Raw genomic sequence first — 23013 nt, 5'->3', positions numbered from 1 at the left:
TAATTAAAAGCTGAATACATTATATATATTTTTTTGGATCTGTCCATATTTTGCTTTAATAACAGCAGCACCTGAACACTCGGATGAATTAAAAAAGTTTTTGGAAAACCAGATGAACATGCTTCAGAAGAGCATTTTGTGCTTTAGTAGATTATGGTTTAATAATCGTTTAATAAAAATGTTGAATCCAGGCTTTTAAGTTTGGTATCAGACTTAAAATCTTAATTTAAAAAAATGTTTTGCATGTTATTTGACAACTATCCTTTTGTATTTGTGTATTATTTTATACATATTGTCACATGTACGTTATAAAAAATAAAAATAAACCGTGGACATGAGTCGGAATACACTTGTGCGCATTGCGTTCCTCCCCGGTCTGATTTTCATGTTACACCTCACACTTTCACGTGTAGCGCAAACTTCCGTTCAGAGTGTTTTTGCACTTTGCAGAGAGATTGCGGCGTGTATGATGGTTTCCTAACTTGTATTATATTTCTCAAGTTCATTGCTATCTCAGTTAATAGCAGAAATGCTGCAGGAGGAGTTTGGGGAGATGACTCCCCAGCAGCTCGCTGCTCCCGTACACACTGTGGAGGTGAGTGAGTGCTATTTCACAAAGAGCAAACGTTAGTATATTTGTTAGATATATGAATGAGAGACATTGCAAGGTAATTCATCTGTCCCCTTCTATACTGCAGGAAAAGTGGAAGCTGCTTCCAGCCTTTTTGAAGGTAAAATTATAAAATTATGTTGTCAGCCTTACTATAACAACTATCATTACAAATTAAACATAAGAAAGATATGATCTGACTGCATCTGGCGCGTGTCAAGTAATGACAGCTCTGAGACATGCTGTGATATTTTAAAGAATAAATAGTTTAAAATTACATTACACTTCATTTACTACATCTACTTTGATCATTATTATTCAAGAAATTTTAATGACCACGTTAATTGAGACTACATATTTGGGTTTAATCTGTCACACCACAAAAAAATAATAACTTGTTTGATTGTAAAATAGCTGATTTAAAAAAAAAATATATATAAAATCTTTATGTTGAAAAGAAAAATGTTTGTAATTTGCCAAAATCTATATATGCACATTCTTATACATATCATACATTCTTAGCAGCAAGATTTATGTTGAATGATGATATTATGTTTACAGCCTCTAAGCCAAGGTCATATTTATGTAATATTTTATTTTATTCTTTTAGGTTAAAGGCTTAGTAAAGCAGCACATTGATTCCTTCAATTACTTCATCAATGTGGAGGTTTGTTGATTTATTTAAGGATATACCAGTGTTCTGCACATATTTTGTAAATGCAATAAGTTTATTATCCGTTTCCTTAATTGGTTTAAAAAAGCTTAAGTAGCATAAACAAATGTCTACTTATCTCTCCAGATAAAAAAGATCATGAAGGCGAACGAGAAGATCACGAGTGATGCCGACCCAATGTGGTATCTAAAGTGAGGATATTGTTCAATTAGACTTTTTTGCACATTTGACATTTTTTCACATTTTTAACACGTGTTATATTAGTATTATTTTTATACTTTTGCTATTAGAACATTTTGTTTTTAATATATATAATGTTTTTTTCTATAGCTTATATTTCTATATTTTATATTTCTTATAAATCCTGTCTCGATTATTGATTAATTGCCTAATTGTTGTTATTCAATGAAATTACAATTATTTGAGAACTGCAATAATTGTGCAGTTTAAATTTCAATCATATTTTGCCAAAGAATATAAAAAAAACACTTGTAAAGTACACAAATATAATATGAAATGAAGGTTTGTGGGTTTGATAAGCCTGCATGTTATATTATATTATATTATGCTTACACTGTAGGTGACATGAACAAAACATAATTAAATCGTTAATTGCAATTATTTGTATTACAGTAAAACATCAGCACAAAATTCATGAACGTGACTGGCCTAATATAGCTCTAATAAATGATTTCAGTTTACATTTTTTTAGTACTTTAACTTATTTTTTATTTGCCAAATTTTTTGTATCTTATCCACCTAATATGTTTTATTTTAATACCAGCTTTTGAAATAAACGACAGAAATGTGAATAGAATTACCGAAAATGATTTTTAACAGTTTTATTAACAATAACAACACTGCCTGTTACATCTCATCCGTCCCTAGATATCTCAATATCTACGTTGGCATGCCTGACGTAGAAGAAAGTTTTAATGTAACCAGACCAGTGGCACCACATGAGGTAACATCTTTGTTTTCCTGTGACCTAATGACTGTTCTTAATCAAAGCTAACTTAAAAGTTTGTTGAAGAAAGTAAAAAAAGAGAACGAGCTCTAGACAGCAATATTTGCTCATGATGATTTTGCTTTTTGACCACTAGTGTCGTCTGAGAGATATGACATACTCAGCCCCCATCACTGTGGATATAGAGTACACCCGAGGCAGCCAGAGAATCATCCGCAATGCTCTCCCAATCGGAAGGTACATAAATACAAATACACTTACTGAAAGATTAGCATACACCTCTTAATATGCGTTTCCTTTTTTATTTCAAATGTCTTTCTCTTTTTTTTTATAGGATGCCAATAATGCTGCGAAGCTCCAACTGTGTTTTGACAGGAAAGACCCAATTGGAGTTCTCTAAGCTCAATGAATGTCCCCTGGATCCAGGTTGATTATCATTAAATCTCACTGATATTTCATTGTTTGCATGCCATAGTATAATGCAGATAATCCTATCTGAAGCTCATATGTGTGGGATCAGGTCATGGCGCATAAGTAGGATTTGTCTGTGTGCAGGTGGTTATTTTATTGTGAAAGGGCAAGAAAAGGTCATTCTCATTCAGGAACAGTTGTCCAAGAACCGCATCATTGTGGAGCAAGATCGCAAAGGTGCTGTGGGAGCCTCTGTCACCAGGTGCTGGAATTTGCTCTTATTATTAAGTTATAATAATAATCTTGATTTAAAGAGCAACTTTAATTGATATATTTGCTCAAAGTGTTTTATGTTCAAATGTTAAGTAGAATTGAATCTCTAAAGCTCCAGTTGTGAGCTCATATATCTTTCTTTTTTTCTCTCTGGTTTGTAGCTCTACGCATGAGAAAAAGAGCAGAACCAACATGATTGTGAAACAGGGACGCTTTTACCTAAAGCACAACACCCTCTCTGAAGACGCACCTATCGCTATCATCTTTAAGGTGAGAAATCGGTTCAAGACTTTGATTTAGACTAGAGCATGATGGTTTTGTATCTTTGTCTGCTAAGTTGAATTAACTGTATACTTTTTGCAGTTCTCATGGTTTAGCTCATTGCACATTGCACAGTCCATTACTTAGCCGTAAGGCCGCATTCTGTGTCCAACCAGCAGATGGTGCGCTTTGACAAAGAATACACATTTAAACGCATTGCTAAAATATTTAATATCAGTATGGTTCAAATATTTGTGGTGGTTTGTTGTTGTTGTTGTTTTTTTTACGAACGAATCCCTTCATTTAGCAAGAATACATTTAATTGATTAAAAGTGACACTAAAGACATTTCTAATGTTACAAAAAATGTCTATTTCAAATAAAAAAAAAATTCAACTTTTTTATTCATCAAACAATCCTATAAAAATGTACCATGGTTATATCAAAAATATTAAGAAGCACAACTTTCTTTCTTTGTTTCTTTCTTGAGCACCAAATCAGCTCCTGAACAATTCACTCAGATATTCAGATGTTTTTCAGACAATGAGGACAATCTAGAACATTGGTTCTCAAGAATGGTTTCTGAAGGATCATGTGATCCTGAAGACTGGAGTAAAAATGCTGAAAATTCAGCTTTGCCATCACAGGAATAAATTGCACTTAAAATATATTAAAATAAATGTAATTTAATATATGTAATATCTCACAATATCACTGTTCTTACAGTATTTTTTTATTTGATCAAATTAAACCAGACTTTTGAAAGTTAATATATCCTCTTGTGAAAGGATGTCACTTAATGAATTTGCTTCAGATAGCTTAAACTGTGACTGTTTTCTTAAAATAGAATGGTGCCTTGCATCTTATCGCTTTCTTATAGCAAAGATGAACCTCTTTGTGAAGCGTCCTTGAGCTCAGGAAAGGCGATATATAAAAACACTATATTATTATTATGTATTGACTGGTCAGCATCCATGACTGCAGAAATCCGTTTTATAATGTCTTTTTAAGATGTCGGAGAGAACTCACTGTAGATATACTTTGTTACTTGCCATTAGCATTAATAAGTATTTCTGAACTATTCAAATGTGTAATTGATGATACATCTGACATAAATAAATGACTAAACCAAGTCTTTCCTGAAACATTTACTATTTTAACTGTTTAGTCTTCCTCTCTATGCATTTCAATGACATTTCTTCTGTTCACTGACACTGCCTGTCACCTGACAATTGAAACCGATATTTAATTACAGCTCAAATCAGAGAACCGTCTCGTACCATGACGGCTGTTCCACCTAATTCCCTCACCCCAGGCTCTCTCTAAACATATGGGTCTGATTGGTTAGGGACAGGGCGCGGAGTAAATGGGCTGTAGAGCTTGTTTGCTTTGCACTTGTCTGTCCACAGCACATTCCACCAGGATTTCCTTGCAACACAGCAGCCGTGCCAAACGGTGAAGACCTTTAAGTACTGTGATCCACCCAGTCCTGTTCCCACAGTCCCCTATTAGCATAAATAAATGTCATCGAGGCCTATGGCACCATATTCACCTTTACAGCAGAGCAGAGTCCTACATGCTCAAATGGTTAATACAAAGTTCATCTCTTTGCTTTAAATATACAAGTGTATACTGTGTGTTTCTTCTATGACCTTGAATAAGTACCTTATTCTCTATGAATCTTTTTGTCGTCCACAAGGCCATGGGAGTGGAGAGTGATCAGGAGATAGTTCAGATGATTGGCACAGAGGAACATGTTATGGCTGCATTTGCTCCCAGTTTGGAGGAGTGCCAGAAGGCCCAAATATTCACCCAAACTCAGGTACCTCCGACAAGATCTCTACCATCATTTAAAAGAATGGTTTGCATCGCATCATACATAAACAGCAGTGCTAACATAAATGTTACTAGAATTACTACAGATTAGATCACTGAATATCGTTTATAACCTGAAAGTTTTCAACAACCAAGTGTCCAACTTTAGTGAGTCATTTTTTGGAGGTGTATTATCAAATGCTGAGGCAGAGTTTGCTGAATCTGAGATGTATTATTCATCAGAACACCCAACAATGGGTCAGCAAGGACCATATCTGCTTCCTAGCAACCTGTGTCTGAGCGGATGTGAATGCCTGTTTATGTGGTTGTGACAATGTGTGGGCCTCATCAAAGGTCCACTAATAAGCCTACATGTGTACAGACCTCAATTAGATTAGATGTGTCAGTAGGACCGAGAATCAGTCAAGAGTTTTTACTAGTTTTATGACCACTAGGGGCAGTCTTATTACATTTAGACATGAATTGGATCATCTTAAAGTGATATTGGACCAGAGTGCATACGTGTGTGTGTGTATAATATAAATATATATAACATTTATGTACCTTTATTTATTTATTTATTTATTTATTTATTTATATGTGTGTGTGTGTATGTATGTATGTATATATATATATATATATATATATATATATATATACTACTTAAATTTTTCACAAAATATTAAAGGGATACTCTACCGTTTTTTCATATTAAACTATGTTATTCCCTTAACTAAGACGAGTTGATACATACCTCTCTCGTCTCAGTGCGTGCACTAAATCCCTGTCTTGCGGCGAAACTTTGTTAGCCCAGTTCATTTAATATGGGCCAAGCAGAGAAGCTACCAAACACCTCCACGTTTTCCCTATTTAAATACAGTTACTCGCGAAGTGTAACTCGACCTAGGACGGTGACACAAAACAAAACGTTGCGCTTTTCTAAGCGTGTAAAATGGATAACTATATTGTATGGCGGAATACCATAGCAAGTGCTTGTAAGCACTTCGACTTGGCGCAGTAATATCTTCACTAGAGGGAGCGGGGGCCGGTGAGAGGATTTTTCACGAGTGAAGATATTACTGCGCCGAAGTCGAAGTGCTTACAAGCACTTGCTATGGTATTCCGCCATACAATATAGTTATCCATTTTACACGCTTAGAAAAGCGCAACGTTTTGTTTTGTGTCACCGTCCTAGGTCGAGTTACACTTCGCGAGTAACTGTATTTAAATAGGGAAAACGTGGAGGTGTTTGGTAGCTTCTCTGCTTGGCCCATATTAAATGAACTGGGCTAACAAAGTTTCGCCGCAAGACAGAGGGATTTAGTGCACGCACTGAGACGAGAGAGATATGTATCAACTCGTCTTAGTTAAGGGAATAACATAGTTTAATATGAAAAAACGGTAGAGTATCCCTTTAAGCAGCACAGGATCATGTGTCACTGAAGACTAGAGTAATAGCTGCTAAAGATTCAGCTTTGTCATCACAGGAATAAGTTACTTAAAAAAAAAAAGTTTAAATAGAAAACATTTATTATTTATTTATAACAATAGTAACAATATTTCACACTATTACGGTTTTCTACTGTATTTTGATAAAATCTAAGCATAAGAGGCTTCTTTCAAAAACAGCCTGTATGACAAAAGTTAGTCTACAGTATATGATAAGAACAAAATACTTTTTATTTTTTTATGTTTTGAGTTGTTTAGAGAGTTTTGACATTGTAGCAGCTAATGCATTTCTCACAAAATAAACTGGAAACATTAAGTAATTTTAGCTTAGCTTTAAGGAACAGTACTTCAATTGCACATCATTCCATGCTTCAAAGTGGGTGGTCTAATGAAGAAGCCTAATCTTTGTGACCTTTGACTTCTGGAGCAGAACAAGTTGCTGGCTCAGGTGTATGTGTGTGTGTATGCAAGTATCTGCAGAGAATGGAGGGTTCCAGTTCTCTGATACCTCTTTAGAGAGCCAGTGAACCCTGCACCGGCTCGGTCACTCCAGATTAAACGGTCTGATTTGATGCATTTAATCTTATTAATTGAGGCTCTAAAACATTATGCTTTTCGTTCTTTATAACTTCATTCATCATAACATACTTTGAAATGCAAATCTGCAATGCCATCAAGTCTAATACAAGAGAATGGAAAATGTTTTTTAAAGAAAATTGTAAATGTTGCATCTTAATTACTTGTCTTTTTGCATTTTTTGTGTCCTTTCAGGCACTAAAATACATTGGTAATAAAGTGAGGCGTCAGCGCATGTGGGGCGGCCCTAAGAAAACCAAGATGGAGGAGGCCAGAGAGCTGTTAGCTTCTACCATCCTTACCCATGTACCTGTACGTCATTTTAAAATTAACTTGAACATAAAGTTATACGCTGATTTCACGCAGCCGCCATTTTGAAATCGAAAGTGAGGCTCCGGTGGGAAGAACCCCGGAAGTAAAGATAAACAACAATGCCTTGGATTACCAACCTGAAGCTGCTGCCGCGATTTACACTATTGGATGTTAATATTCAATATAGGATATGTATATAGTTAATTCCTGCTTCTGTTTTTACATTCTGAATTATATATAAAAAAATTATTTTATTTATAAATGAATTTCACTGTATATAGTCTAAAGTATGAAAGAAATGTATGTACATTTTTAGAATTGACACAACATCATTAAACACAACAATACGCCATCGCATTCACAACTCTCCTGTGATTAAAGGCGACACTTCCGGTTTTCTTCCCACCGGAGCCTCGCTTTCGATTTCAAAATAACGGCTGCGTGAAATCAGCGTATTGGTCTCCCCACATCCAAACAGGCTTCTGATAATCTTCTCCATGCCTTCATTCTTCTTTTAACTGTCTTCATTATGGAATATGAAGTTGAAATCAGAGTATAAATAGTTTGTTAGCTGTTTTTTGGACCTGTCATGTGTTTGTCTCGCAGGTAAAAGAGTTTAACTTTCGAGCTAAGTGTATCTACCTCGCTGTGATGGTACGTAGAGTGATTCTCGCTCAAGGGGACAACAAGGTGGACGATCGAGATTACTATGGGAACAAACGTCTGGAGTTGGCTGGCCAGGTATCTGCTTCTTTAATAACAGGTCTTCTATAACTTCTGTACATAATCATTCAGCAACACATGCAAAATGTCCTTAATTGCACAGCAGCCTTTGTTTGTTTTGGTTAAAAGAAATGTATACTGTTCTTCAGAAAAGATACATTACATTGATAAAGTGATAGTAAAGACTTTGTTCCTTTGGCATTGTTGTGAGAAAAATTATATTTAAAATAAATGCTATTAATCAAAAACTCCCGAAGCAGCACAACTGTTTCATTAGATAATATTAAAAAAAGTTTTTTGAGCACCAAATCAGCATATTAAAATGATTTCTGAATGATCACGTGACAGTGAAGGCTGGAGTAATGATGATGAAAATTCAGCTTTGGCATCACTGGAATAAATTACATTTTAATTTATATTAAAATAGAAAACAGTTATTCTAAATCGTTATAATATTTCACAATATTACTGTTGTTACTGTATTTTTAATTGGGGAAATAATCAGCCTAGTTGAGCATAAGAGACTTTTCAAAATCTAAAACATTTAGAACATTAGACTAGTGTATGGTGATTAAATTTTCTGATCTTCGAAATGTTTTTATGTTCAAAGGGTTCAGAAATGGCATTTGGTTGGTCCATTGATTGAGCTCTGCTGCTCATATGGGATCAATAGGTTCGATTCTGGCCTGTGTCATGTCCTGATTCCTTTAAAAAAAAATTACGGTCCTGCTCAAACTTCAGCTGACTGATGTTTCCAACCGCTTGGTATTTGCGCAGATGAACGCAAGGCTCATGAAATATTCGCTTTAGAATGAAGAAAGTACGATGACGTGCAGCGCCACTCTTTATCCATCCATCCATCGCTCTCCTTTATTCCATCTCTGTCTGCCTTTTCCATTCACACCCCTATAATTCTATTAAGAATGACTGACAGCCTCTCCAAGCTCAGGCCGTTAATTATGATAATGCTTGTTTATTTATCTGTTTTTATCCTGCGTGGCACAGACAGTATTTGGGAGCTGAACTAAAGATTAGAGCGCGTAACGTTTGTTCAGTATCTCTTTTGAGATTGGCGCTCCTGTACGGATGATTTCATATTACAACCTGCATATGGGCGCCGTCTCGCTTCTGCGAGCAAACATTTTCTGGACTCTTGTCTAACATAACTGATCTCTCTTTCTCAGTCTTTACTCTCATTAGACGCACTGTTGGCCTCTCATGAAACTGATCAGAAGCCAAAACCAGCAGATACAGGCTTGGCTAGCGCCCAATCCCTCACCTTCCCTTTTGTTTCTTCTCTGCTTGTCGTTATAATACCGTCATTATTTTCCCAATGCTTTGTTTCATCTGCGCCCCCATTCTTCTGCCTTTCTCTCCATTCCCAGCCGTCCCGCTTTTGTTGTGGGTGAGATATGTGGCAGCAACGCCCGACTGCAGCCCAGCCAAACTCAGGGATTTCTCCTCTTTATTATAATTTAGCCCGGCTATGACAAAAGAATAGCCGCCTTGACTGGAGCGATTGAGCTAATCCACCAGCCCGACTGTGATAATGTAATTACCGCTGTCTTAAGTCCTTTAATTTCCCCCCACCAGCTCCGAGGTGGGGTGTGTTTATGTGTGTACGTGCTTGCTTACATTAGTGTGTGAGCAATTCGGAGTTAGTGAGTGACAGGAACCCTTTCAGCAAGGCTTTACACACACATGCCCGCTTTCCAACACCTCCAATCTCTTTTCTCCTCATTTACGATTCCCTGACATTCAACTAATTGGCCTAGCTGGGCCATGGAAGCTTAATTTCTTTATTAATTTTCGATGAGGATGTTTATTTTCACGGATGCAAATATAGTACACAAAAAAGCCTGAAAGGCCGGGTCAAATTTATCAGAGCATAAAAACACCTGTTTATTAAATCTGGGATAAGACGGCGGAGAGAGGGAGGTTTAGAGCTAGATAGAGTTAATAAAAAATAAATAAATTATGTGGTAATTTCAAAGGCTGTTAATGACTGGAATACAGATATAATGTAGTGTTGTGTTGCAAGATAACACACCGGTGCAGGTTTTTCCTCATTTCGGGGAATCAATTTGTAACGCTTTATGTTTCTGCGTTCCTTAAGCTCCTGTCCCTGCTGTTTGAAGATCTGTTTAAGAAGTTTAACTCAGAGCTGAAGAAGATCGCCGACCAGATCATCCCCAAGCAGAGAGCAGCTCAGTTTGACGTGGTGAAGCACATGAGACAGGACCAGATCACCAACGGCATGGTTAACGCTATCTCTACTGTGAGTCCAGACAATCAGCAGTCCAGCAGTCACCAATGCACAGGGCAAGACACATCAGGAACTTAAACAGTATTGCAAGAGTTTCTATGTTTGTTTCACTATCCATACCACTGTTTTGATTTAAAAAAAGTTGCATCAGTTTCAACCATTTAATCAAGAGTCTTTAGAAGATTTTTAAGATAATGAGACGCAAATTCAGTCAGTTATGTCTAAACTTTTGACTGGTTGTGTATTTAATTCAAAGTCAGCACAATGTTACTTAAGTGTTATTTATATACTGTTATAGTGTCTTTTATGATATATTTTGAAGTATTTTTTAATTTGTAGCTTTATTTTTATGTGCTTTTCTATTTTTTATTAGATTTTGCTTTTTAAAAACATATTTCTGTATAGCTTTAAAAAAAAATGTTTTAATTGCGTGTAATGTGTCTTCCAGGGGAACTGGTCTCTAAAGAGGTTTAAGATGGACAGACAGGGTGTGACTCAGGTTCTCTCCCGCCTCTCCTACATCTCCGCCTTGGGCATGATGACCAGGATCTCCTCTCAGTTTGAGAAAACCAGGAAGGTTAGCGGTCCCCGCTCCCTTCAGCCATCCCAGTGGGGCATGCTGTGCCCTTCAGACACACCTGAAGGAGAGGTCAGTGTTACAAAACACCACCAAATTTTGAAGAATTTTCACACTGCTCTTTTCCATGAAGTGAAACTGCTTTTTTTGCTTAATTTTTTTTCAATTCATTTATGCAATCAAATCAATTGTATTGGTTGACCACTAATTTATTTTCTTTATAAAAGTAACTTCTATTCTCACGGCTGTATAATTGTTGTCTAGGCTTGTGGTCTGGTGAAGAATCTGGCTCTGATGACCCACATCACCACTGACATGGAGGACGGCCCCATCGTCAAGCTAGCATTTAACCTAGGAGTGGAGGACGTCAACCTTCTGTGTGGAGAGGAGTTGTCCTACCCCACGGTCTTCCTCGTCTTCCTCAATGGTATCTGCTGTACACAGGCAGAACAAAAGCAAAACAGCATGTTCTTCTCCCCTTTTTTTTTTTTCAAGCACACAGACAGACCACAGGCATTTGAATAATATTCAAATGAACCTCTGCCATTCCACGACTACAAAAGAGTGTGCCATTGATTACCTTTTAATGTCATGTCACAGAAAGCTCACCCCATTAATTAATTCATGTATATGTTTTTCACAGCGCTGATAAGTTACAAATTATAAAGGCCTCCGCTGTGGCTAATTAATTAGCAAACACAGCAGGTGTCAATGCATAAATAAATACAATCCCTCCCAAGTTAATCCACAAACATACTTGCCCACAAATTGACTCACAACATTGAGGCTGTGTATGCATCTGGGTGGCACCATAGTGGGTCTCTCATATTGCTCGAACAAGCCAAAACTTTTCCTTTGAACGTGCATTAATACTGCTGTCACACATGTAAATCTTAATTAGTTCATGGTAAACCATATTTTATGTTTATTTTTTAGTGTGTGAATGCACACAGGCATCTTATCAGGCATGAAACTATAGTTTTATACTATAAACAAAAAAATTGGGTCCTTTTTCTAGGTAACATTCTTGGAGTGATCAGAGACCATCAGAAGTTGGTCTACACCTTCAGGCTAATGCGAAGAGCTGGTTTTATAAACGAGTTTGTGTCGATCTCAACTAACTTGACTGACCGCTGTGTGTATATTTCTTCTGATGGGGGCCGTTTGTGCAGGTACCAGAAAAAAGTATTTTTTTTTTAGATCCCGAAATTATGCAAATAATTTTTAAAACCAGTACCAGATGTTAGTTTCCTTATATTGATCAAAGACATGTTGTGTTGCATTCTGTGTGCTCTGGCAGACCCTACATCATTGTGAAGAGTGGACAGCCAGCTGTGAAGAACAAACACATTGAGGAATTGTCTCAGGGCTACAGGTGCGTTTGAAGCCGATCAATATTTGAAAGTTGCATTTGAATGGGGAGTCCAGTATGCAGATTTTAGACTGTCTTTATGCATGCCTTTTCATTGTGTTCCTACCACCCATTTTTCCCTGTAGAACATTTGAGGACTTTCTTCATGAAAGTCTGGTGGAGTATCTGGATGTAAATGAGGAGAATGACTGTAACATTGCTTTATATGAGCACATGATCAGCAAGTGAGTACTCATAAGCCCAATAATTCAGGCCTTAAAAGTATTTGGACACTTGAACCACACCTCAAAATGTATTTTTTTTATAAATTGTAATAACTGTAATAATAGTAGCTACTGGATATTTAATTGTACATAAATTACTTACTGTACACACATTCTATAATATTTCTGGATTTTAGGGTTTTATTTTTAATTCACTTCATAGACAAAATGTTATAATTTTATTATCAGCCATAACATAAATACATATTTAACTGTATTTTCCTTTTTTGAAGTGATTCCAATCATTTTCCAAGCAATTCAAAACCTGAAGGAAATAATCTATCATTTATCGGCTTTAATAAATATATATATATATCGGATGATAGCGATTTGGTGGCCAATATATCATTCATCCCTATAAAAAAATTTAAAAAAAACCACTAATTCAGGTTCAGTCTTCTGAATATTCCAGCTATGCTATTTGTTTTATTCAGGGAAACGACCCATTTGGAGATCGAGCCGTTCACGCTGCTGGGGGTCTGCGCTGGTTTGATTCCTTATCCTCATCATAACCAGTCCCCCAGAAACACCTACCAATGTGCCATGGGCAAGCAGGCTATGGGTAAGACTACTACAGTCTCCATGTCCAAGCATCCTGGAGGACTAGTCGCACTTACAAACGCAGACATCCACACACACTCCTATTCAGTCACAGACACACTCACTTTCACACTGACATTCAAAACCTTTGACGCACACACCACATTCTGTATGTATGTGGACATCAAACATCGCCTGCTTGCGTAGTCATGCTTTTGTGTGTGTGTGTGTGTGTGTGTGTGTGTGTAGAGGCCTTTCCCTGCCAGTGTCTCTGAGTGTCATTAGGCATTCATTGTGTCCTGAGCTCAGTGTGCGGAGCAGGGTTAGTGTGCTCAGCTGCGCAAGAGGGAGAGAGCACACACACTCCGCTGCCCTGGTTACCAAAACTACTTAAACCTCTCCTGGCCACCACCCCCATTACAAAACCACTGAGACTGCTACTATATTTGGCCCAATATCCTCAGCCTTGTCTTCTTTTTTCTGGACGGACAGCCCCATACATGTGCAAATCCAGTTGTGTGGCCCCAGCCCTATTATCACACACTGTGTGCTTGTACCCTGATTGTGGAGTAATAGCATCTGACAAATGTCAAGGCCTCAAGGGACGGCAGCTATTATACTATAACCTAACACCCCCCACCCCCCCACCCCAGAGATTTTAACACTGCCAACACCAGCCTTTACATCAACACCCCTCAGACAGTCAGTTAAATGTGATTAGATGTGAAATAGTTGTTTCATATTTTTTAAATTAGATATTTTAATGGAGCGACAAACCCTTTAAGTTAAGAAAACCCTTAGTAGTAATTGTAAAGGCTTTTCTGGTAATATTTTACAGTAAGGTTCTATACATTAACATTTGTTAATGCAGTATCCAGGACTAATAAATACTGCAAAAAATAGATCATGATGTTAAAAATGTATTAGTATAGTACAAATTGACATTAGTTAATGCATTATGATCTATCATAAATTAACTATTAACAATAGTATATTATTAATTAACATGAACCTAGACTTAAAAATGTTAAAGTATTGTTCTTTATTAGTTCATGGTAATGCATTAAGTGTCAAAGGGATGGTTAACCAAAATGTGAAACATTATTTATTATTAATTCACCCTTATCCACCCTTGTTCTAAACCTGTATTATTTTTCTTTCTTTTGTGAAACATAAAATAAGATATTTTGAGGAATGACGCAGTGTTTTGTTTTAGTTTTTCCATTCAATGAAAGTCAGCAGGGTTTTATTTTGTTTAAATTTCCAACATTCTTCAAAATATATTCTGCCCAAGAAAGAAAGTCAGACAAACATGAGGGCGAGTAAATAATGACAGAATTTTCATTTTTGAGTGGATCAATCTATCTATTCAAATTTAACCTTAAGTGTCACCACCTTTATTAACTTCAGAGGTTTGTTGCAACCCATTGCTGATGTTTTTTCTATTTTGAATGTTTTGTCAGTTATTAAAATGTGTTTTTCTTGTTCTAAAATCTTACTACTGTATGTCGAATAGAGCAATGTTAAAAATACAGCATAATACCTAATATAGTGTATCATATATGACATTTATTAGCCAATAAAAAGTGTAAAAAATCCCAAAATAAATTATATTAATTATGTTATGTAAAATATATTACAATATTATCTCATTTATATACTGAGGCAGCATTTAGTTATTATTTTTCCTCATTTACGTCTTGCTTTTGAGTTTTTGCTCAACATCATTTCTTCTGTTTCCGAATCAGGAACTATTGGTTATAACCAGAGGAACCGTATAGACACCCTGATGTACCTGCTGGCGTACCCACAGAAGCCCATGGTGAAGACAAAGACCATCGAGCTGATTGACTTCGAGAAGCTTCCCGCAGGCCAGAACGCCACTGTGGCTGTGATGAGCTACAGTGGGTATGATATAGAAGATGCCCTGGTGCTTAATAAGGCATCTCTTGACAGAGGTCAGAACTAATCATTTAATGCTGCTTGCTTATTTTAAACACACTCAGTTTTCTTTAAACAGTCAGAACTGTTATTAGCTTTCTGAAGTGACTATTACATTTCCATATAAAATTGAAAAACAAATCTGAGACATAAGTGGTGTTAGTGGAAAAAAGGCTTTTACTTCTATTTTGTTCATGGTTCGTTGTCGTCTGTTGTTCTTCTGTCTTGTATTAGGCTTTGGTAGATGTTTGGTTTACAAGAATGCTAAGTGCACCTTGAGGCGGTACACCAACCAGACCTTTGACAAGGTGATGGGTCCGATGCTGGACGCCGAAACGCGCAAGCCCATTTGGAGACACAGCATCCTGGACGCTGACGGCATATGCTTGCCTGGTGAGACTCTTAGAAAGTTAAAAAAAACTCTTAGAAAGTTATAGTTGGTTAAACTATATTTCAGCCGAATCATTTTTAATATATTAATCTAAGGATATGTATTGAAGTTTTGTATGTCACATCTCTGCCAGGTGAGAAGGTCGAGAACAAGCAGGTGCTGGTGAATAAGTCCATGCCCACTGTCACCCAAACTCCACTGGAGGGCAGCGCCCAGCCAGGCCAACCCCAATACAGAGACGTGCCAGTCTCGTAAGAAACGAATTAAACAAAATTTGAATCCCACTGTGCAATATTCCTAGTTTTATTTGATATGTTCATTTTCTAAAAGCCTCGCAAAAGTTGTTTTTTTTCTCCCACACCAACCAAAATTACTTACTTTCTTCATTCTATAGGTACAAAGGAACGACAGACTCCTACATTGAGAAGGTGATGATCTCCTCAAACGCAGAGGACGCCTTCTTGGTGAAGATCCTGCTCAGGCAGACACGTAGACCAGAGATCGGAGACAAGTTCAGCAGTCGACATGGGCAGAAAGGTACTGCAGGATCCAGACCGGCATATTCTCCTCTGCTTTAGTAGATACTAGCGGATAAAACACAATTTCAGCATTGTTCCGAAATTAAGACAATGAACCCGTCTTAATAACAAGTGGGAAGAGATGTTACTAAACTTGTTTTTTGATGTCAGTTTTATTTTCAGTGTCCAAGCTTTGTCTGAGCTGGCCCTCCCATCCTCTTCAACTTTTTTTTTTTTTTTTTTTGCTGCCTGTTTTTCAATTAATTAGCTTGTTGTCCCATGCCAGACTATGCAAATTTATAACAGCAGCGGCGCAGTCCTGGGAAAGTGTTTACAGCCCCCATTGTTTTTGAGCACCTCCGCTGAGAGAGCTGGTCAGTATGATGTTTTAATCAGAGCGTTAACTGGCGCCATGCATAATTCACTCATTTCATTAGCGGAGGTCGTCCACTGGCACTCATCACGGGACGTGACAGTGAGGAGGGGTCAGGGAGGGGTTAGCCGCAAACCGCCCGAGATGCTATTTACTGCTCTTTTTAAAGGAGCTTTTGGTATTTAAAGGAGCAGGCAAGTGTCGGTGGACCAGGATAACACAGGGCAGCTAATTGTTGTTGTGAAGGATAGTGCCGTTCTCTTGAATGTCTTTTGTGTGTTTAGAGGTGGGCTTTTATTGAACGGTCCCACTTGGAGAAGTTGAGCTGTGTTTTCCAGAGGTGTGTGACTGCGCTGCCAACCGCACAATAATGTTCAGCAGGAATTAATTTACTTTTCTATATTGCTTCGCAGTGTTTGTGGTGCTTTAATTAATGTGTCGCCTATTCGCGCACTAAACGGGCACTTTAGGTGCTTTTTGTCACAAAATTTGTTCATGAGAACGCTGTACTTCAAAGAAAGAGATTTGGCTACCTTTTGGGTCGCAAGAAAGCCCATTAAAGACGTCCCACTGTGGTTTGGAGCCATTGGCTTTTAGAAAGATTCACAGGAGTTTTGTCTTACTCATTTTAAACCCCTCCTTCGTCCTGCGCCCCCATTCTGACCAGCCTCTACCACCCTCATAAGATCCGGTCACCGGAGAACGATAGGTTAATTATTTACCGGTGACCCAAACACACACCGAAGCGCTCGCGCACACACTCACACACACACTCTGATACTCACACAGCTGTCTTGGCAGGGTTCATTGTGCGAGCCGCCACAGAGGGGCTGTATAGCCAATGATGGAGGGCCATGGACTCTTACTGCTGTCCTGCTTTTCTTTGCTGATTTCATGCCTCTTTTATCATTCACTCTCACACAAAACAAACAACACAGAGGATGTGTGCTATGGGAACCGCTCTAGCTTATCTCTCTCTTGCTCTTGCTCACTTTCTCTCATCTTCCCCTATGAAATCCTTCTACCTAATAGGGCTGCTACTAACGACATTTTGGCCATTGATTTATTTCTATGATTTTTTTCAGCTAACAATTATTATCTGTACTTAATGTTATTTGACTTCTAAAAAAATATGCAAATTGTGCAAAAAAAAATCTTTTTAACAAACACTACTGTTCAAAGTTTGGGGTTGGGAAGATTTTTTTTCATCGATGCAGTAAATTGATCAAAAGTGACAGTAAAGACATTTATAATGTTGCAAAAGCTTTAGAATTCAATTAAATGCTGTTCGTTTGAACTTTATATTCATCAAAGAATCCTTTAAAAAGGTATCACAGTTTCCATTAAAATATTAAGCAGCACAACTCTTTTCAACATTGATGCGAAAGTAAATGTATGTTTGAGCACCAAATTTTAAAATGCATTCAAATAGAAAACCGATATTTTAAGTTGTAATAATATTTCACTATATTACTGTTTTTACTGTATTTTTTTTACCAAATAAATGAAGCCTTTCTAGGCGTAAATACGTTTTAAATTAAATACAAGTCCAAACTTTTGAGCAGTAGTGAGAAAGGGATAATTTTTCTTTTTTTTTATAAAAAAAAAAAGACTACCATAAAGTGACATCACTGCCAGATGTTCCCTGACTAACTATTATGAAATTCGTTGTTTATTTTATTTTCATTATCATTTATTTTTTGTTGATTCATTGTTGCAGTGCTTTAGGCTCTTATTTTGGTCTTACAAATATTATCAAAATATTGAGTAATCTCTGCAAAATTATATTAATGTTTAAACTATTTCCAGTATGAAAAACTGATATATGAATAGGGTATATATATATATATATATATATATAAAATATATTTTTTGACTGCCCAAGTTCTTGAAAGGCCAGAATTATTTATTTTTTTGCATATGGATGTATCGCTCTCCTCAGCTGAACCTTTCTTTGTGCGCTCTATGGTAAAGGGGAAACTATGGGTGTATAATCCCCTTCTCACTGTCCAGCTAAGCACCTCTCCTCACTTCCTGCCCCTGTTCTTCTCTCTTTTATCACTTGCAAATGGCCAAATAATGTGTTTGCTCTGGCTGCAGGAAGAGTGAGGAGCTCTTCTGCAAACATTTACACTCTCACTGACTGCTTTGGACCACTTTCACTCCATCCTGCAGTCTGAATTTCCAACGGTTCCACTTCAGCAGACATGAATACGTCTGCTTTATAGGCCGTTAGACTAGATGAGTTACCCAAACCTCACACTTTCATCTAGCATTTGTATGTGATTGAAATCACTCAAAACTCAATTAAGCTTTATGGGAAAGGTCTGCTCTAACAGGGTGGAGTTAACATTTCTTGCTGCCAGTTTGAATATAGGGATGTCTTTGATTCTAACTTTAGTAATTAAATGCATTTTATGTATCTGTAAATAACATGGGCCACTCTCTCTGTAACAGGTGTGTGTGGACTGATCGTTCCTCAAGAGGACATGCCCTTCTGTGACTCCGGAATCTGTCCTGACATCATCATGAACCCTCATGGTTATCCCTCCAGAATGACTGTACGTCCTTTCCCATCATCAGATTATTTGACATTTATCTTTTAATGAGTTTTGGTAACACTTTTGGTAACAGTTTTTGATAGTCTGCTTTAGACATTCTACTAACTAGAAGTAATTTTGCAACTACATGTCAACTAACTCTCATTAGACTATTAGTTAAACTATTGTGTTTGGGTTAGGTATTAGGGTTCAAGTTACTAGAGTAAGTTGACATGTAGTTGCAAAGTTAGAATGTGTGTTGTGGGACGATCAAATAAAGTGTTAGCAGAAATAAAGCAGACAGTCTACTAATACTTTGAGAGTTAGTTGACATATAGTTGCAAAGTCACTAATAGTTAGTAGAATGTCTAAAGTGGACCATCAAAAGTGTAACCAAACTTTTTATTCTAAATTATTTTTTATAGAACATTTTAAAAAGCAGTTATGCAAGATATTTTATGCATAATTATTATTTATCTTCAGATTTTAAAATATATTTTTAATATTTCAATATTTTATTAGGATGCTTTATAACACAGCTCACTGGAATACTGACTACTAAACTATAAATGAGTGATGTCCCGGGCAACTAATTAAAATCAATATTTTAAGTCCAATTATGTGGTAATAAGCCATGTAATAAGCAGGATAAAGCATATCAGCTGGCTATTTTGCAATAAATGCATATTCATAAAAAAAAAAAAAAATTATATACGATTTTCTAAAAATGTTTTTGAGTCTCTTATGCTCAATAAAGCTGAATTATTTTATAAAAGTGCAGGGGAAAAAACAGCAATATGGTGAAATATTATTAAAATATATATTTTTTTATATTCCTGTGATGGCAAAGCTGAATTTTTAGCATCATTACTTCAGTCTTCAGTGTCACATGATCCTTCAGAAATCATTCTAATATGCTGATTTGCTGCTCAAACATTTCTTTTCAATGTTAAAAATCAATTTGCTGCTTAATAATTTTATGAAAACTGTTTAAAAAAACTAACTTTTTTTTTCTTGATGAATAGAAAGTTCAAAAGAACAGCATTTATTTCAATCTTTTTTTTAACATTATAAATATCTTTCCTGCCACTTTTGATGCTCCTTTGCTGAATAAAATTATTCATTTATTTTAATTAAAGAAAAATACTGACTGTAAACTTTAGTGGATTTCTGGAGTACATGTTCCTCTTTTCCTAAGATTGTCAAAGTTTTTATCTTGTTGTCATACACAATGCAGTTTTCAGGAACATAAGTTTCTAATTTTGAACTCTGTGTTTGGGTGCACACAGCAGGCGTCATATAGGAAATAGTTTGAGCCAAGTAAAAGATTCCTCTCAGTGACAGAGAGGGGTCAAAGATCTTCCGGCTCTTTCTGTGCGTGACCTCAGTAAAGGCTACTGTCGTGCAGCGGTGCGTGACCTCAACATGATGTCACACTCGCATTCACCAGCTGCAGCGTCAGGAAAACTGTCCTACAGAGAATCTACACCGCTGCATTAAAGAAATGTGTTAGGGTCCCATGATTATTAGTTGCCTGGTTTGTTCTGTGTCAGGTTGGGAAGCTGATTGAGCTGTTGGCGGGTAAAGCCGGGGTGCTGGATGGCCGTTTTCACTATGGCACTGCTTTCGGGGGCAGTAAAGTGAAGGACGTTTGTGAGGATCTGATCCGCTATGGATACAATTACCAGGGCAAGGATTACGTCACCTCAGGCATCACAGGGTAAAACATTTTTTTTTAAATCACTCTTGTTAATTTACATAATCATTTCACTAGTACAAGTTAGTTTAGTTATTAAAGCTTCATTTAATATTGATTTCAATAATTGTGAAATTAACAGTTACTGTTCATTTCACTGATAATGATATGTACCTTGAAGTCGCTTTGGTTAAAAGTGTCTGCCATGTGTAAATGCATGTACATGTTAGTTATATTTGCATATTTGTATATTGCAAAAATCAAAAGAGCCACCAGAGGGTGTTTTCCTAATGGCCCTTTGCTTTAATTAATCAATCAATTATTATTATTTGCTCTTAGGGAACCTCTGGAAGCCTACATCTACTTCGGTCCAGTCTACTATCAGAAACTGAAGCACATGGTGCTGGATAAAATGCATGCCAGAGCACGTGGGCCGAGAGCGGTACTCACTAGGTAAGAAAGTCGAAAATGTGTGTTCTCTAAAATTTGAATTGTATAAGGTAACTGTATTATTCAGGATTCTTTGTAATGTAATGCAGGCAGCCCACTGAGGGTCGTTCCAGGGATGGTGGTCTCCGTCTGGGAGAGATGGAAAGAGACTGTCTCATTGGCTACGGAGCCAGCATGCTGCTTCTTGAGCGGCTGATGATCTCCAGTGATGCTTTTGAGGTGGACGTGTGCGGGCAGTGTGGCTTGCTGGGATATTCAGGATGGTCAGTAAAATTGTACCCCGAAAAAATCGGGCAATGACTACTTTTCAACAATAATCATATACAATAGTGTATTATAGTCAAATGCATCGCAGGGATTAATTTATTAATCTATTTATGGCAGGTGTCATTACTGCAAGTCTTCGTGTCACGTGTCGTCTCTACGAATTCCCTATGCCTGCAAACTGCTCTTTCAAGAATTGCAGTCCATGAACATCATCCCTCGCCTCAAACTGGCTCGCTACAACGAGTGAAGGGGAGCGATTACAGCAAGGAGGTGTCATACAGTATTAACATCTGCATAAGACATTGTTTAAGCCTCAAGTGAGGCTTTGAAAGATCTTTTCATTTTTGTTAAATATCTTATATCTTATAAGATATTTATGTATAAAAATAAGTGCCTGCTTGAATGTTGTTGTTTTTTTTGTTTTTTTTTAAATGAATTGATTGATAATTGGCATTTCATTTAGTTTATGGATGTTTGCTGTCCTAAATATGTAGATTTATTTGTTTCAGTTTACCTTCAGAATAAGATGGGGTTTTTTTTTCTTTACAATAAACTAATAAATTGTGAATGTAAATTATATAAAATGTCTACATTTGTTTTTATGTTGCATGTCATGACAGTTCTTTTTTTCTTTAGTGCGATCATTAGGAAGTTTTTGGGGTGGAAGTATTGAGCAATCTTGATGAAGTGTTAATGTGACAACACTGACAGCAGAAAGGAGCTTGTTGCAACATTGACCACCTTCCCACTTTGCTGCTACTTTTTTTTTTTTTTACACTAAATCATCCACTATTCAGAGATTGCTCCCACCCACTAAGCAGCCGTGGAAGGCTTTGATTGGAAGAATGCATCTCACATCGGTAGAATGGGCTCTGACAGTGCGGCTCGCTCACTGGTTGGGGGTGTATAAGGGTCTGAGGGTGTCTCTTTTTGCCGGCTGCACCTGTCCTAGCTAATGAGGGGCTAATGAGACTGAGAGTAGACGAACAGAAAAAGGAAGTCCTCTGAGGAGAGGATGCAAAGATTCCCTTCCTCCTCCCTCCTTTCCTTCACAGCCTCCATCTTTAAAACTGTAATTAAGGAAATTTTCATTGATGTTGTGCTCTCTCTTGCCATACACTTCCCAGCTTGTTAGAGGTGCTGGTTAATCCATACACTTTCAAATGACTGCTGGGATATTGGCCTTTTGATGAAGCTTTCCATTGTTTGTTTTTTTTCTTTTTCTTTTTTTTTTCTTTGATGCATCGTAGTATTAGTTCTATTTTATGTTTTGTTGTTGATTCCGTACTTCCGTACATTATTGTTCCAAAGTTTGGGGTTCTTAAGATTCTTTTAAGTTTTTAAAAGAATTCTCATATGCTCACCAAAGGCTGCATTTATTTGATCAAAAATGGATTAGAAACAATATCGTGAAATATTAAAAGTCAAAATAACTTTTCTATTTTAACATATTTCAAAATGTAATTTATTCCTGTGATGGCAAAGTTTTCAGCAGCCTTTAAGTTCCGTTCACACAAAGAACAATATAGTTTTGTCGCCTGTCGCTTAAATGCTCGAGCTCTTTAAAGCAAAATTGATTCTGATTGGTTATCAATGTTTTTGTTCACCTGCTGAAAAAACTAACAAAAAAAAGTTCCGAAAGTGATTCCAACGATATCTTTTTTCTGTGCCGTTATCATAATAGTTGTGGTGTGGACTCTGTTTTAAAAAAAAAAAAAATATTTATAACTATCTTTATCGTTATCGTCTT

General features: G+C 36.8%; 1 protein-coding gene across 1 annotated transcript; it reads left to right on the top strand.

The window, feature by feature from the left end:
• Positions 1–387: 387 nt before the first annotated feature.
• Positions 388–21829, top strand: polr3b (polymerase (RNA) III (DNA directed) polypeptide B). Its single transcript, XM_082181924.1, has 28 exons — positions 388–595; positions 699–731; positions 1221–1277; positions 1410–1474; positions 2172–2247; positions 2387–2487; positions 2585–2676; positions 2806–2923; positions 3096–3204; positions 4894–5016; positions 7230–7346; positions 7953–8087; positions 10186–10347; positions 10784–10984; positions 11177–11339; positions 11931–12084; positions 12213–12287; positions 12410–12508; positions 12982–13109; positions 14836–15045; positions 15263–15421; positions 15553–15670; positions 15814–15956; positions 18768–18871; positions 20404–20570; positions 20886–20999; positions 21086–21259; positions 21381–21829. The coding sequence occupies exons 1-28, from the start codon at positions 530–532 to the stop codon at positions 21508–21510; spliced, it is 3393 nt and encodes a 1130-aa protein (XP_082038050.1). The 5' UTR covers positions 388–529; the 3' UTR covers positions 21511–21829.
• The last annotated feature ends 1184 nt before the right edge of the window (positions 21830–23013 follow it).

The sequence above is a fragment of the Leuciscus leuciscus genome, assembly GCF_965113295.1.
Source record: "Leuciscus leuciscus genome assembly, chromosome: 10".
Classification (NCBI taxonomy): domain Eukaryota; kingdom Metazoa; phylum Chordata; class Actinopteri; order Cypriniformes; family Leuciscidae; genus Leuciscus; species Leuciscus leuciscus.
This window is presented reverse-complemented; position numbering and strand designations above follow the sequence as displayed.

Bases quoted from the DNA above. Each gene is read 5' to 3' on its own strand.
- polr3b (XM_082181924.1), top strand. From the start codon at position 530: ATGCTGCAGGAGGAGTTTGGGGAGATGACTCCCCAGCAGCTCGCTGCT. The intron at 2,488-2,584 runs GTACATAAATAC...TTTTTTTTATAG, and splicing joins AATGCTCTCCCAATCGGAAG to GATGCCAATAATGCTGCGAA. The intron at 10,348-10,783 runs GTGAGTCCAGAC...TGTGTCTTCCAG, and splicing joins TGGTTAACGCTATCTCTACT to GGGAACTGGTCTCTAAAGAG.